This window comes from Chelonoidis abingdonii, chromosome 26 (assembly GCF_003597395.2).
Source record: "Chelonoidis abingdonii isolate Lonesome George chromosome 26, CheloAbing_2.0, whole genome shotgun sequence".
Classification (NCBI taxonomy): Eukaryota; Metazoa; Chordata; order Testudines; family Testudinidae; genus Chelonoidis; species Chelonoidis abingdonii.
The window spans coordinates 2,562,312-2,579,457 of record NC_133794.1 but is presented as its reverse complement, the minus strand read 5'-3'; the positions used below and the strand labels follow the sequence as shown (position 1 = coordinate 2,579,457).

General features: G+C 49.1%; 1 protein-coding gene across 1 annotated transcript in view; it reads right to left on the bottom strand.

Moving 5' to 3' along the window:
• LOC116826473 (venom factor-like) overlaps positions 1 to 17,146 on the bottom strand; it is a 110,826-nt gene that overhangs the window by 30,026 nt on the left and 63,654 nt on the right. Inside the window, exons 21-26 of the mRNA XM_075061172.1 lie at positions 12,458 to 12,670; positions 11,403 to 11,469; positions 6,517 to 6,603; positions 5,573 to 5,776; positions 3,519 to 3,594; positions 1,177 to 1,336 (exon numbers count right to left, since the gene is read on the bottom strand). Of these exons, the coding sequence (XP_074917273.1) occupies positions 1,177 to 1,336; positions 3,519 to 3,594; positions 5,573 to 5,776; positions 6,517 to 6,603; positions 11,403 to 11,469; positions 12,458 to 12,670 (807 nt within the window). The remainder of the gene's footprint in view (positions 1 to 1,176; positions 1,337 to 3,518; positions 3,595 to 5,572; positions 5,777 to 6,516; positions 6,604 to 11,402; positions 11,470 to 12,457; positions 12,671 to 17,146) is intronic.

The window sequence follows — 17,146 nt, the reverse complement described above, 5'->3', positions numbered from 1 at the left end:
GATCAAGCCCCGGTGACATCAAAAACCAAACTTTGGCCTGTGAAGCACCAAGACAGCTGCACTCCTCTGGGGCAATGCAAGTCACTAAGCCCAGGACGAAGTGCATGAGAGGCGTGGACAAGGTATTCTCAGTTGAGGGGAGCTGGCTGGGGAACCAATGCCCAGGGGAGATCAGGCTAGGCCAGAGCCTAAGCATCCTTAGTAAATGCTGCAAAACTATCCCCTTTGGAGATGTCTTTCAACCATGAGAACAACAGTCATGACAGTAACCCCACCCCCTTCTATCTAATAAACCCTGATATAGACACCTTCTAAACCCAGACATTGACACGCCCTACACCCTAACACTGAGGCCCCTAACTCAGAGACCCCTTAAACACAGACACTGACATCTCTAAACCCCAGGGGTGCTGGAACAATTTTTATAGTGGGGATGCGGAGAGCCATTGAACCAAACTGTAACCCTGTATATAATGGAAACCACTTCAAACCAGGGGTTGTTGCAGCACCCCGCACACCCTTAGTTCCAGCACCTCTGCTAAACCCTGACACCCCTTCAATCCCTAAACCCTAACTCTGAGACCCCTAAATCCCACCCTGACACCCCTAAAATCTAACAGTGATGCCTCCTAAATCCTGACACCAACATCCCCTTCTACACTTTAAACTCTGACACTGAAACCCCCAAGCCTTGACACTGACAACCCCTTCTACCCTAAACCCTAACACTGAGACCCCTAAATCCTGACACTGACACCCCCTTTTACCTAATAAACCCTAACACTGACATGCTGTAAACCCTGGCACCCCTAATCCCAACCCTGACACCCCTAGCTCCAACAATGACCCTCCTTTTCACTTCTAAACCCCGAACACCACCACCAAAAAAATTGATCTACCCTCAGCAGAATGTTTACCCCCAACAAGGGAGAAGTGCCAAAGACTCCATGAAGTCCACTAAGAACTAAATAGATACAATCTGGCCCATTGGGCCTGAATCTCCATTCACTGCTGCCAATGTAACTGCACCGGGAGAGAGAGAGGAGATCAGTCTGCGTGAGCACAGACTTTGGGATGTAGCCCAGTAAGATGTCCCTTTGAATTATGAACCAACAAGTTGCTGTGATGCTTGAGGTGGGTAGTAATTGGTGTGTAAAAGTCAAAGGAAACACGTACAACCATCTCTTCATGGATTACAGGTGCATTTTCTTGGAAGCCCCCATCCGGTTTCTGTTTTTCCAGGATCAGCCATTTCACCGCCCCACAGATAACTTGGCTTTCAATGGGCACCAGTTTCTGAGCCAGGGCAAAGACCTTCACCACATACGCCGTCAGCCTGAGGGGAGAATCAGTCACATCACAGTCACTCCTGCCTTCCCAGAACTGCCCTCAGTGTGAAAGCTGGACCGTCTGCACTCAGGTATCAGTTGAGATGATTCACAGCAGTAAATGGAGTGAGGTTCATGTGGGTCAGTTTATGGTAACCTGAGTGAGCAGGAGCTAGGGAAAATGTCACCCCTTGTCCGGGAAAGCGCATCCAGACACTGCTCCCCATTACGGCTGGCTCTACTTGAGATGTACTGAGCTCTCACTGCCTGCAGTGGTATGACCAGGATGGTGGGGATGCTGTGGACAGCTGGCCCCTGGACACTGGACCGGAGAGTCATCAAACTCAACTTAACACAAAACAATGAACAGCCATCAAGATGGTAATGGTTAATGTGAGCCAGCTACAAACTAGCCATCTAAAAGTGAAAGGACCTGGAGTTCATTACTAAGGCTGTCAGTCTGTCATGGAGGTCATGGATTCTGTGACTTTCCATGACTTCCACAGATGTAGCGGCTGGTGTGGCTGGCTCAGGGGACCGCCTGAGCATCAGTCCCGGGGGCATCCCTGGGGACCATCTGAGCAGCAGCAGTGCCAGGGGCCACCCTGGGGGCAGTCTGAGCAGCAGCTGGAGCAGCAGCAAGGGAGCAGCCCTGGAGGCCGTCGGAGAGCAGTCCCCAGGGGCCTTGGAACAGTGGGCAACTGGATGCAGTCAGCCTCCACCGCCGGAGCAGGAGCCAGCTGTCAACCCCTGAGAATCCTCCAGTGCTACAGCACCCTGGGGACCCCCAGAGCAGGGGCGCTCTAAGAGCAGCTAAGAATTAGGGGTGTGACACCCTGACGGGATATTTCTGGTAAAAGTCATGGACAGGTCACGGGCTGTGAATTTTTGTTTATTGCCTGTCCATGACTTTTACTAAAAATACCCAAGACTAAATCTTCGCCTTATTCAGTCCCGGTCCCTCAAGCCATCTGCTCGCCCACACTGACCTGTCACTGAAACCACTGGGGGCCACATTTACAAGGTATTTAGGCACCTAAAGATGCAAATAGGCACCCAGCGGGATTTTCCAAAGTGCCTAAGTGAGTTAGGCACCAAACTCCTATTGACTTTCAAAGGAAATTAAACCCCTACTCTGCTTAGGTGCTTTTGTAAATCCTGCCAGGTGCCTGTCTCATCTTTGGGCGTCGTTCCGTTGCCATCTGTGGGAGCTGTATTGGGTACTTTTTTCCCATTGTGTGTGTTAACCTTTGCCCTTTGGTTTTGGGCTGGAGACTGACTTGCTCTGGCTCACACATTACATGTATAGGGTCAAGCTGTCATAAACAAATGGTTAAGGATTAATGCTTCTTTTACCTGTAAAGGGTTAAAAAGTTCACCTAGCCTAGCTAATATCTGACCAGAGGAACCAATGGGGAAACAAGATGTTTCAAAAGGAAGGAGGGAAGTTTTTCCTTTGTTGAGAGTTTCAGTTTCAGCCGGAGTGAAAAAGACCAAGGAACCTGCCTCTGATCAGAGTAGTAGGTTTTAGAATGGAATAAATAGGTTTCTGTTTATCTCTTTGTAGCCTGTCTTATGCAAACTGAGGTAGAATCAAATTGGGTATGTGAGTATTTTTTTTTTTTTGGTGTAACTAAATTTGTGCCCAGGGGAACATCCTCTGTGTTTTGAAACTGTTGTCTGTGATAATAGCTGGGATGCTAATCTCTCCCAGGGGGTTTTCTTTTACCCTTCTTCTCTTTAATTAAAAGCCTTTTTTCTTAATACCTGATTGATTTTTCCTTGTTTTTAGATCCAAGGGGATTGGATCTGGACTCACCAGGGATTGGTGGGGGAAAGGAGGCTGGATGGTTAAATTCTCCTTGTTTTAAGATCCAAGGGGATTGGATCTGGACTCACCAGGGATTGGTGGGGGGAAAGGAGGAGAGAAGGTTAATTTCTCCTTGTTTTAAGATCCAAAGAGTTTGGATCTGTATTCACCACGGAATTGGTGAAGTCCCTCAAGACTACCCAGGGAAAATGGGGGTACTTGGGGGTGATGGCAGTGATACCAGATCTAAGCTAGTAATTAAGCTTAGAAGTGTCCATGCAGGTCCCCACATCTGTACCCTACAGTTCAGAGTGGGGAAGGAACCTTAACACAAGCTAACGCTGATCAAGAGGGTGCATTAGAAAACTCACTGTCCTCACCAAGTGCTTGCTGGCCGGTCTTTGTAAGCGGCGTATGAGAAGTCGGGTTTTTTGTAAGCCATCTGCTGCGTGTAACCTGAAAGAGGGAGAGTAAGAAGGAGCTGTGCAATGTCTGGCGAGCATCTAACGAGGACTTTACATGTGTAAGGCAAATGAAGACAGAGCTGTGACCCCTGTTGCGGCTGTCTGAGTTGTGTGGCTCTCCCTTTTTCTGCAGGTCTCTCTCAGGAGGGCACAGCATAGCAACTCAAAGGAAGCAAAGGCAGAGAGCTGTCAGGTGGGGAAGCCGATTGGCATGCGCACTGCCCCATTCCTCACCAGCATGAATTCTCCCTTCAGGGCGGGAGTGGGGCCAAGTGATTACAGTGTATGGGGACTTGGGAGGCGGGATGCCTGGATTCTATGCCAGACTCCAGGAGGGGAGGGTGGGTTAGTGTTTGCAGCAAGATGCTGTGAGTCAGGACTCCAGGGTTCACTTCTCAGTTCTGTCACTCACTGCGTGATGTGATGTTAGGAAAGTCACTGCCTGCCTCAGTTTCCCCATATTGTAAAAGCTTAATGGATGATGGGATGTTTGTAGTTTGGATTCCGTGCCTAATTTAGGTGGCTCACAAGGGGGGCCATGGTGTAGAGACAGGGACACCTGTTCCTTCAGGAGTTAGGCTGAAGCCTACCAAGTTCTCTCAATGGTCATGAGCTTCTCTATCCTTCCTTGCTACCAAGTGCCAACCTGAAATGGACTTGAACTATGGTTGAATGGCCTCCACCCCATGATCACCCCATTCCCCACACAACAGCTATAGGCCAGCAATAGTTTAATACAAATAGTCAGCAGATTTAAAACAAATAAAAGGAAGTATTTCTTCATGCAACACAGTCAACCTGTGGAATTCCTTGCCAAAGGATGTTGTGAAGACCAAGAGCATAACAGGGTTCAAAAAATAACTAGATAAATTCATGGAGGACAGGTCTATCAATAGCTATTAGCCAGGATGGGCAGGGATGGTGTCCCTAGCCTCCGTTTGCCTGAAGTTGGAAATGAGCGACGGGGGATGGATCTCTTGATGATTGCATGTTCTGTTCATTCCCTCTGGGGCGCCTGGCATTGGTCACTGTTAGAAAACAGGATACTGGGCTAGATGGATCTTTGGTCTGACCCAGGAGGGCCGTTCTTATGTTAATGAACAGGAATCCAAAAGCCCATCAGGACTGAAAACGGAGTTGGGCCTTTGTCTGCATAGGAAGGTCTATTCAGAGTTATAATGACTAATGCCAACGTACACTGGGGGAGGGATATTAAACTTCATGCTTCAGGTCTTAAACCAACCTCTAAAGGGAGTAGAAGACTTAATGTGGGAGGCAGATTCTCTCTCTATTTTAGGGTCTTATTTGACCCCCATTCCCATAGTATTAGGGTGCCTCACATTCTTCATTGTAACTACCAGGGGCACTAGAACAACGGGGGCCAAGGGGACAAGGTCCCTCCCACTTTTTCCCTGCCTTATGGGTGACTGATGGGGGGGAGAGGAGTGAGTGGCAGAATGGGGGTGGGAAAAGGTGGAGGAAGGGCAAGACCTTGGGGGGAAGAATCCTAGTGGGGTGGGGCCTCAGGGCAGAGCACAGGTGGGCCCAGCAGGGGCGGAGCTTCATGGACAAGGGCAGAGTGGAAGCAGGGCCATGCTCCAGGTAATGGTGGGAATTTGTGGAGCTCCTGCCATCTATCCTCACAACCTTCCTGCCAGCAGGGCACGTGACTCTCCCTGTTTGCAGGGGGGAAATGGAGTCACGGAGAGATTGAGTGACTTGCCCAACATCACACCAGGAGTCTGTGGCAGAGCAGGGAACTGAACTGGTATCCCCTGAGTGCCAAGCCAGCTGCCTGATCCCTGGGCTCTCTATCTATTGCCCAATGTGCTTAACATGAGGTTTCTGAAACATTTGGTATCAGCCACTCTCCGACACAGGCTACTGGGCTAGATGGACCTCAGGGCCAGTCCTGTGTCCCAAATGTGAGCCTGAAGAGGGATTTGCTGTCTGGCATGAGAAGTACTTACCTCGCATGATCAACTTGATGGCTTCCGCCCTGCGTTCCACCCCAAACCTTTCCCACTGCTCAGTGCTGTCCAGGAAGATGGTGGCGATGACAGGGGCGGTCATGCCGATCATGTTCTCTTCCCCAGAGCCAGACGGCGTCAGAATGAGGTGCTTCAGGTTGGTCCCGTCAATGGAGTTTTCAACAATCATTGTCACCGGGTTTCCTGGCCAAGGAAATAACGTGGTGTGAATTCAAGCTGGGAGACCAGGTGCTGGTGGGGACAGAGAGACAGACAGACCTCTCTGCGGGCAGGGGCAGCTCAATCCTGCATGGTACTGAGCACACCCAAACCCCACGAAAGACAGATCATATCCCAGCAAAAATTGGTCTGGGCCCTGTGTGCTGACAAAGTTCCTACAATGCTCTGAGCATTTCTCACCAAGCCCTCCTAGGTACTTCACTCCAGCTCTGCCAGCGGTGGGGATAGAACCTGAACACTCCCACTCTGAAAGCACCAGCCTTTGCTGGTTGAGCTGAATGGGGACAAAGGAAAGGCTATTATCCACATTTTACAGATGGGGCACTGAAGCACAGACAGGCTAAAGGAGCTGCCCAAAGTTACCAGAGACATCTGTGGAAGAGCAAGATCTTGAACTCAGGCTTCCAAAATACTAAGCTAGGGCCCAAACCACTAGGCCATCCTGTACAGAGCCATAGGCTGCCCCCTGGGTGCTCCTTATTTCTGTGCACCTGTCTCTCCTGTCAGCACCTTGTTTAGCCACATGCTGACAATAACCTTCCTGTATCTTGGCCATTAATGCATGATAGTACAAGTAGACAGTTGTAACAGAACCAAGTGGGTAATCAGTCCACCTCCTGCGAGTGTGGCTACCACAGAAGAATTCATTGCTCCTTCCACTCTGTTTCTAAAGCATAAAACACTTTCAAATCAGAGGCCCTTGCCTTGTATTCTGATTTTGGTCTCCGATTCTGTGTCTGGAACAATGTCATCTATATCTGCTGCTTTCACTTTCACTTCTTGCACTCCCCCTGAAAAGGAAGGATGAGGAAAAGAGACACTGAAATGCCATCCATCCAGCTGCTGAGCTTTGCTGCTGGTTCTTGAATAATACTCTACAGCGCTCATAAAGAGCCCTGCACAAACCACTGATGTGCTAGGGCAAAGGGAGGGAGGGGTCAGCTGAGATGGGAATCAGGAAGCTATGAATACGAGGCAGGCAGAGGCAGATGCATTTCAGTGGCAGCTGAATTGCCCTCATATTGGTGATTCTAGTCTTCTGTGATGAGCCTGATTTTGACCTCCATCTCAGCCAACACTAAACCAATCCTTCTGAAATCTCCCACTCACGATCGGATGCCAGGGTAGAATTTTTCAGGGAAGTTTGCTGCAGATCCAGTTAAGAGTTTGGGTTAGATACATGGGCTTCAGAAACAAAAATGCCCTCACTTAGGCCTGGTCTACACTATGAGATTAGGTCAAATTTAGCAGCGTTAAATTGAATTAACCCTGCACCCATCCACAGAACGAAGCCATTTACTTCAACATAAAGGGCTCTTAAAATCAATTTCTGTACTCCTCCATAACAAGGGGAGTAGCACAGAAATCAACATTGCCAGTTCGAATTAGGGTTAGTGTGGATGCAGTTCGACACTACTGGCCTCTGGGAGCTATCCCACATTGCACCATTGTGACTGCTCTGGACAGCAATCTGAACTCGGATGCACTTTCCAGGTAGACAGAAAAAGCCCTGCAAACTTTTGAATTTCATTTCCTGTTTGCCCAGTGTGGAGAGCTGATCAGCACAGATGATCATGCAGAGCTCATCAGCACAGGTAACCATGCAGTCTGAGAAACGAAAAAGAGCTCCAGCATGGACGGTACGGGAGGTACTGGATCTGATCGCTGTATGGGGAGATGATTCCGTGCTAGCAGAACTATGGTGCAAGAGATGAAATGCCAAAGCATTTGAAAAAATCTCCAGTGGTATGATGGAGAGAGGCCACAATAGGGACTCATATCAGCACCGTGGGAAAGTTAAGGAGCTCAGACAACCTTTCAGAAAACCAAAGAAGCAAATGGAAGGTCCAGGGCAGAGCTGCAGACATGCTGCTTCTATGCTGAGCTGCATGCAATTCTAGGGGGCGCTGTCACGACTACTCCAGCCTTGATTGTGGATTCTGATGAGGGGTTACTCTCAGCCATGCCTGAGGATTTTGCGGACGGGGAAGATGAGGAGAAGGAGGAGGACGAGCTTGCACAGAGCACAACAGCACACCACATTCTCCCCAACAGCCAGGATCTTTTTCTCAGCCTGACTGAAATAGCCTCCCAACCCTCCCAAGGTGGTATCCCGGACCATGAAGCCAGAGAAGGGACCTCTGGTGAATGTACCTTTGTAAATATAAAACATGGTTTAAAAGCAAGCAATTTTTTAATGATTAATTTGCCCTGAGGACTTGGGATGCATTCGCGGCCAGTACAGCTACTGGAAAAGTCTGTTAACGTGTCTGGGGATGGAGCGGAAATCCTCCAGGGACATCTCCATGAAGCTCTCCTGGAGGTACTCCAAAAGCCTTTGCAGAAGGTTTCTGGGCAGGGCAGCCTTATTCGTCCTCCATGGTAGGACACTTTACCACGCCATGCTAGTAGCAAGTAATCTGGTATCATTGCATGACAAAGCCTGGCAGCGTATGGTCCTGGTTTGCTGGCATTCAAGCAACATCGTTCTTTATCTGCTGTGTTATCCTCAGGAGAGTGATATATCATTCATGGTAACCTGGTTGAAATACGGGAATTTAATTAAGGGGACATTCAGAGTGGCCGTTCCTACTGGGCTGTTTGCCTGTGGCTGAAAAGAAATCCTCTCCCTGCAGTTAGCCAAGTGGGGGGGGGGGGATGGGCATTGGCTGCTGAGCTGTTCGCATTTGGCTAGGCAGGGATCTTCCCTGATACCAGCCACGCTGGTGGGGAAGGGTAAAGCGATCATCCCAGAGAATTGGATGTGGGGCAGGGGTTAGTTTGGTTTCTGCTGCTGCACATGTTAACACAAAAACCGCAGCACTCAATGGGCTTTGCTTGGTATGGGAAAGGAGGGCGCTGCTTTTATGAAGGTTGCAGAAGCCAAAAGACTATGGCTTACCATGGCCGCATGCAAGCTGAATTCTGTTGCCCGGCCCTGTGTCTGTGATCTCTAACACCAAAGCCGCAGGCACTCAATATTAAAATGCAAAATGTGACCTTGTACCAAAATCACATGTGCTATGTAATGTGAATAGTGTTGTTCACCGTGAAAGAGTATACCATTGTTCTGTAAAATGTATCTTTTTAAATACTTCTCTCTCCTTTTTTCCCTCCTGCAGCTGCAAATTTTTCAAGCCTCCCTCCTCCTGTCCCGAAGGCTATCTCAGATAGGCGGTGAAAAAAACGCATGCACGATGAAATGTTCTCTGAGATCATGCAGTCGACCCGCAATGAAAGAGCTCATCTGAATGAGTGGAAGGACACAGTATCACAGTACAGGAAAGCGCCAATGAACGTGAGGACAGGAGGGATGAACATGAGGACAGGAGGACAATCGAGATGAGAGGTGGCGGCAGGAAGATCAGAGAGGCAGGATGCAACGCTGGGGCTACTGCGGATCAAATGGACATGCTCTGGCATCTGGTGGAGCTTCAGGAACGGCAGCAGGATCACAGAGTGCCGCTGCAGCCCCTGTTTAACCCCTCCCCCCTCCCCAGTTCCATAGCCTCCTCACCCAGATGCCCAAGAAATGGGGGTGGGGGAGGCTCTGTGCACCCTGCCACTCCACCCCAGTGGACAGCCCAAGCAACAGAAGGCTGTCATTCAACAAGTTTTGAAGTGGCCTTTCCTTCTCTCCTCCCTCCTCCATACCCCACCCAGGCTACCTTGTCAGTTCTCTCCCTATTTTTATAATCAATTAATAAAGAATACATGGTTTTTAAATGATAGTGACTTTATTTCCTTTGAAAGCAAGCTGTGATCGAAGGGGGGAGGGTGGGTGGCTTACAGGGAATGAGTCAATCAAGGGGCGGGTTTTCATCAAGGAGAAACAAACAGAACTGTCACACGTAGCCTGGCCAGTCATGAAACTGGTTTTCAAAGCTTCTCTGATGCGCAGCGCTTCCTGGTGTGCTCTTGTAATCACCCTGGTGTCTGGCTGCGTGTAATCAGCGGCCAGGCGATTTGCCTCAACCTCCACCCCGCCATAAACATCTCCCCTTACTCTCACAGAGATTGTGGAGCACACAGCAAGCAGCAATAACAATGGGAATATTGGTTTGGCTGAGGTCTGAGCAAGTCAGTAAAGTGCACCAGCGACCCTTTAAACGTCCAAATGCACATTCTACCACCATTCTGCACTTGCTCAGCCTATAGTTGAACAGCTCCTGACTACTGTCCAGGCTGCCTGTGTATGGCTTCATGAGCCATGGCATTAAGGGTAGGCTGGGTCCCCAAGGATAACTATAGGCATTTCAACATCCCCAACAGTTATTTTCTGGTCTGGGAAGTAAATCCCTTGCTGCAGCTGTTTAAACAGACCTAGTGTTCCTGAAGACGCGAGCGTCATGAACCCTTCCCGGCCATCCCACGTTGATGTTGGTGAAACGTCCCTTGTGAGTTCCACCACAGTGCTTGCAGCACCATTGAAAAGTACCCCCTTGTTTATGTACTGGCTGCCCTGGTGCTCTGGTGCCAAGATAGGGATATGGGTTCCATCTATCGCCCCACCACAGTTAGGGAATCCCATTGCAGCAAAGCCATCTACTATGACCTGCACATTTCCCAGAGTCACTACCTTTGGTAGCAGCAGCTCAGTGATTGCTTTGGCTACTTGCATCACAGCAGCCCCACAGTAGATTTGCCCACTCCAAATTGATTCCCGACTGACCGTAGCTGTCTGGCATTGCCTTCCACAGGGCTATCGCCACTTGCTTCTCAACTGTGAAGGCTGCTCTCATCTTGGTATTCTGGTGCTTCAGGGCAAGGGAAAGCAAGTCACAAAGTTCCATGAAAGTGCCCTTATGCGTGCAAAAGTTTCGCAGCCACTGGGAATCATCCCACACCTGCAACACTATGCAGTCTGTGCTTGTTTCCTAGGCCCAGAATCAGTGTTCCACGGCTAGAACCTGCCCCAGTAACACCATGATCTCCAAAGTGCCGGGAACCGCAGTTTGAGAGAATTCTATGTCCATGTTCTCATCACTCTCGTCGCCACGCTGCCATCGCCGCCTCCTCCTCACCTGGTTTTTCAAGTTCTGGTTCAGCATAAACTGCACGATAATGCGTAAGGTGTTTACAATGTTCATGACTGCTGTCTTGAGCTGAGCAGGCTCCAAGCTTGCCATAGTATTGTGTCTGAACAGTTCACCCAGGAAAAAAGGCGCAAAACGGTTGTCTGCCATTGCTTTCATGGAGGAAAAGAGAGAGGGAGATGGGGGCCTGATGACAAGTACTCAGAACCACCCACGACAATATTTTTTCCCCCATCAGGCAATCAGATCTCAACCCAGAATTCCAATGGGCGGGGGAGACTGCAGGAACTATGGGATAGCTATGAGATAGCTACCCACAATGCAACACTCTGGGCGTCAACCCTAGCCTCGGTACATGGACGCATGCCACCAAATTAGTGTGCTTAGTGTGGCTGCAAGGACTCAACTTTATACAATCTGTTGCAAAAAATAGAATTTTGTAAAATCGGAGTAATCATGTAGTGTAGACATACTCTTAGATATAGATTGTGGAATTCTTTGAGACCTTCAGGATGAGAGGTGCCATGTAAAGGCAAAGCAGTGTGGCTACTCACCTGCTCCTTTCGTAGATGGATCCAATAGGACAGACATAATTGTTTTGGTCGTCCTCATCCCTTCAGGCTAGAAAGGAACGACAAGAGCATAGTAAGCACAGTAGCATTCAGAGACAATGAAGAGCAATAGGAAAAGGTGAGCGACTTGCTGATCTTGTGATCAGCTTAAATCAAGAGTGACTCCACTGGAAGTCAGCGGTCAAGTGAAACTGAAATCAGGCTCCGTCCCAATGAGTTTGGAATCTGACCTCAACCTCAGACAGCGTCCCCTTTCATTTTGGATCCTGGTTAGGATGCATCCAAGGAGAAGTCCCTAGGCCAAATTCATCGCAAGCGTAACACCACTGATTCCACTGCAGATGAACAGAAGGATTTTTTGCCAGAAGCTGGGAATAGGAGACGGGATGGATCACTTGATGATTCCCTGTTCTGTTCATTCCCTCTGGGGCACCTGGCATTGGCCACTGTTGGCAGACAGGATACTGAGCTAGATGGACCTTTGGTCTGACCTAGTATGGCTGTTCTTATGTTCTTATAAATCTGCCCTACAAAGTCTGGCAGGGTGAGGAAGTTAGAAGCTCAATTCATTCCATCATTGCTCTGTGACCTCCTTGAAGGACTTTTCTACTCCGTGATCTTCAGTGAAGAATTTTCCTCTTGTCCAACATTACAGTGATCTCCTGGGGCAGGCCAATGGGACACCCTTCACAACCCACCAATGCTGCTCATTTGCTCAGCTCTCTCTGCCGAGTGATATGAGGTTCTCCCTGGGTGCGCTGATTCCAGCACCCACTGGTCCAAGGAGCAAGACCCTGGGCCTGAAGAACTGAACCTAGGTCTCTTATATGACGGCTCAGAGGATCGAGTGCAAGATAACCAGGCCAGTCCCAGCCCTGCTGTAATTGCCACAGGGGAGGGGAGGGAGGATGTGAGATGAGGATGGAGATGCAGGGTGTTAATTTAACCGGTTAAGGGACAGGACCGATTCCAGAACCCAGCCAATCTGGCATCCAGCCTCTTGCCCTTCAGCAGATATCAAGCCCCCTGATACCTACCACAACCTTCAGGTTCTTCTTCACGCCATCAGCCACAAAACTGCCCCACCCCACTGCCTTGACCTCAATGTAGTGAGATCCCAGCTGCAATGGGACAATCACTAATGGCACGGCCAGAAAGGACTTGGCTTTGATATCAAGGATCTGCTGGTATTTAGCCTCGGAAGTGGATGCACTGCAGAAAACTGGGTTGTGCATCAGCTCCAGCCGGACCTGAGAAGAGAACAGAGTTTCGTGAGCAGGCAGTCTGCACATCAGGACACTGTAGAGCATTGATCCAAATCATAACCTCAGACTGGAGTTTGCCTTTAATCTTAATAAATAACAGACAGGACTGTACTTACAAAGCATGTGACTGTATCCTGACCTCCTTCCTGAAAGGCTCTTCAGAATCCCCTCTAGTTCTGTCCTGCCTCAGAGAGGCTCTCAGCCTGTGGTGTTCCTGAGTAGAAGTAATGAGACCCACCTGGTCTAGCTACTGGTGTGAGTCAGTAGAAAGCCCAGAACCTGGTACCCACTCACAGATTTGAGGCCCAGCCAGAGGAGAATGGCAGTCAGAAGCGGATTTTTTTTTAAGTTCCTTCTATATCATGGAATCTTTCCAGAAGCTGGGAATAGGCAAAAGAAGATGGTTACTTAGCTCTTGTAACTGTTGTTTTTTGAGATGTGTTTTTCATGTCCGGTGTGCGTGCACGTTGCGTGCACAGACGTTGAAAACTTTTTCCCTTAGCAGCTCCTGTCAGGATGACAGAGGAGCCCCCTAGAGTGGGACCCTTGTTGCGCTGTATATATTACCCTGCCGTCCTGACTACCCCCCTTCGGTTCCTTGCCGTTGACTCCGACAGAGGGAAGGGGGGGCGGGTATTGTAAAGGATGTGAACAACACATCTCAAAGAACAAAAGTTACGAGAGGTATGTAACCATCTTTTCCTCTTCAAGTGCTTGCTCACGTCAGTTCCAATTATATGACTTCCAAGCTGACCATTGGAGGTGGATAGGAGTCAAGGAATGATTGATTGGAGGACAGCCCTGCTGACCGCTATATCATCTCTGGCCTGTGGCTGATGGCATAGTGGGCTGTAAACATATGCACTGAGGACTAAGTAGCTGCTTTGCAGATTTTGTGGATGGGTACCCGCACCAGAAAGGCGGTCGAAGATGCTTGCGCTCTTGTCGAATAGGCTGTGATTGTCAGAGCTTGATCCTTAGCCAACTTGTGTGAATGCAGTCTGTGATCCAGGACGAGATGCGCTGAGAAGATACTAGAAGGCCTTTGTTCTATCGGCAGTGGCCACAAACAGTTGGGTTGATTTGCGAAAAGGGCCCATGGGCTCTATGTAGAATGCTAGGACTCTTTGAACATCTAGTGTGTGCAAGTTCTGCTGCTGCAGGCTCATGTGAGGCTTTGGAAAAATCACAGGAAGGCAAATGTCCTGTCCCATGTGGAACTGGGAGACCATCTTGGGGAGGAGTCTACGGTGCGGTCTAAGTTGCACCTTGTCCTTATGAAACACTGTATAAGGGGATTTGGAGGTGAGAGCCTTTAGTTCAGACACTCTCCTCGCCGATGTAATGGCCACTAAGAACGCTACCTTCCATGAAAGATAAAGGAGGGAACAAGTGACCAGGGGCTCAAACAGTGGACTCATGAGCTTGGAGAGGACCAGGTTCAGATTCCAGATTGGTAATGGTGGTCGAGAGTAAGGGTAAATCCTCTCCAATCCCTTGAGAAAATGCACCACCATGGGATTTGCGAACACTGAAAGCCCAGACTTCCCTGCATGGAAAGCTGAGATAGCTACCAGGTGTACTCTGATGGATGAAAGTGATAGGCCTTGTTGCTCGAGGTGAAGCATGTAGTCCAGAATAACTGGGGTAGATACCTGAAGTGGCAATGGACATCTGCGTTCGCACCAACAGGAGAACCATTTCCACTTGGCCAAGTAAGTTGACTTAGTGGAAGGTTTCCAGCAGCCAAGAAGTATTTGTCTCATTGGCTGAGAGCACTGGCTCTCCATCGGGTTTAGCCATGGAGCTTATAAGCCTTGAGATGCAAAGATTGTAGGTTTGGGTGGAGAAGGTGCCCGTGGTCCTGAGCGATCAAGTCCGGATACAAGGATAGGGCTATTGGGGAGTCTACTAATCAGGGGCGGCTCCAGGCCCCAGCATGCCTAGTGCGTGCCTGGGGCGGCAAGCCACTGAGGGTGCTCTGCCAGTCGCCACGAGGGCGGAAGGCAGGCTGCCTTCGGTGGCATGCCTGTGGAGGGTCTGCTGGTCCCGTGGCTTGGGCGGACCTCCCGCAGGCACGTGCTTAGGGTGGCAAAATGCCTAGAGCCACCCCTGCTACTGATAGTTTGAGGAGTGTTGTGTACCAATGCTGACATGACCAGGATGGGGCCAGCAGAATCACCACTGCTCTGTCCCTGCATATCTTGAGCAGGACCTGAGGGATCAGCGAGATTGGAGGGAAGGCATACTTCAGGTCCTCTCCCCACTGCATTAAGAACACGTTGGAGATGAAGCCTGGGCTGTGGTTTTGAAACAAGCAGAACTGAGGGCACTGTTTGTTGTCCTTGGTGGCGAATAGATCAACTTGGGGATAACCCCACTTTTGGAAAACTGACTGCAGGACATCTGATTGGACCGACCACTTTTGAGCTTGGTAGGACCTGCTGATGTGAGCTGCCAGCTCGTTCCTCACCCTGGGGAGGTTCAATACTTCCAGCTGTATGGACCAGGCTATACAGAAGTCCCAGAGGAAAAGAGCCTCATGTCAGAGAGGTGAGGAGCAAGCTCTGCCCTGTTTGTTTATGTAGAACATAGTGGTGGTGTTGTCTGTCAGGACTGTCATGCTGTGACCTTGCAAAGTGGTGTGAAAGCAACAAGGGTGATGTCATGTGGGCGTGTGCTATAGACCACTGGATCAGAAGGATGAGGTGGATGAGGCTTTCTTTGGACAACTAACTGAAGTTTCCAGATCACAGGCCCTGGTTCTAACGGGGGACTTCAATCACCCTGACATCACCCTGGGAGAGCAATACAGCAATGCACAGACAATCCAGGAAGTTTTTGGAGAGTGTTGGGGACAACTTCCTGGTACAAGTGCTGGAGCAACTGACTATGGGTCATGCTCCTCTTGAGCTGCTGATTACAAACAGGGAAGAATTGGTAGGGGAAGTAGAAGTGGGTGGCAACCTAGGCAGCAGTGACCATGAGATGGTTCAGTTCAGGATCCTCACAAAAGGAAGCAGGGAGAGTAGCAAAATACGGACCCTGGACTTCAGAAAAGCAGACTTTGACTCCCTGAGGGAACCGATGCCCAGGATCCCCTAGGAGGCTAATATGAGGGGGAAAGGAGTCCAGGAGAGCTGGCTATATTTTAAAGAATCCTTATTGAGGGCACAGGAACAAACCATCCCAAAGTGCAGAAAAAACAGCAAATATGGCAGGCAACCAGCTTGGTTTAACAGTGAAATCTCTGGTGAGCTTAAACTCAAAAAGGAAGCTTACAAGAAGTAGAATTTGGACAGATGACTAGGGAGGAATATAAAAATATTGCTAGAGCACGCAGGGGTATAATCAGGAAGGTCAAGGCACAACTGGAATTGCAGCTAGCAAGGAATGTGAAAGGTAACAAGAAGGGTTTCTACATGTATGTTAGCCACAAGAAGGTGGTCAGGGAAAGTGCGGGACCCTTACTGAATGGGAAAGGCAAACTAGTGACACATGATGTGGAAAAAGCTGAAGTACTCAATGCTTTTTTTTGCCTTGGTCTTCACAGACAAGATCAGCTCCCAGACTGCTGCACTGGGCAACACAGTATGGGGAGGAGGTGAGCAGCCGTCAGTGGTGAAAGAACAGGTTAAAGACTATTTAGAAAAGCTGGATGTGCACAAGTCCATGGGTCCAAATCTAATGCATCCAAGAGTGCTGAGGGAGTTGGCTTATGGGATTGCAAAGCCATTGGCCACTATCTTTGAAAATTTGTGGTGATTGGGGAAGGTCCTGGATGATCGGAAAAGGCAAATATAGTGCCCATATTGAAAAAGGGGAAGAAAGAGAACCCGGGGAACTACAGACCGGCCAGCCTCATTTCAGTCCCCGACAAAATCATGGAGCGGGTCCTCAAGAAATCTATTCTGAAGCACTTGGAGGAGAGGAAGGTGATCAGGAACAGTCAACATGGATTCACCAAGGTCAAGTTATGCCTGACTAACCTGATTGCCTTCTATGATGAGATAATTGGCTCTGTGGATATGGGGAAAGTGGTGGATGTGATATATCTTGACTTTAGCAAAAGCTTTTGATACAGTCTTCCACAGTATTCTTGCCAGCATGTTAAAGTAGCATGGATTGGATTAATGGACTATAAGGTGGATAGAAAGTTGGCTAGATTGTCGGGCTCAGTGGGTAGTGATCAACAACTCTATGTCTAGTTAGCAGTTGGTATCAAGTGGAGTTCCCCAGGGGTTGGTCCTGGGGCCAGTTTTGTTCAACATCTTTATTAATGATCTAGAGGATGGGATTAATTGCACCCTCAGCAAGTTCACAGATGACACTAAGCTGGAGGGAGAGGTAGATATGTTGGAGAGTAGGGATAGGGTCTAGAGTGACCTAGACAAATTGGAGGATTGGGCCAAAAGAAATCTGATGAAGTTCAACAAGGACAAGTGCAGAGTTCTGCACTTA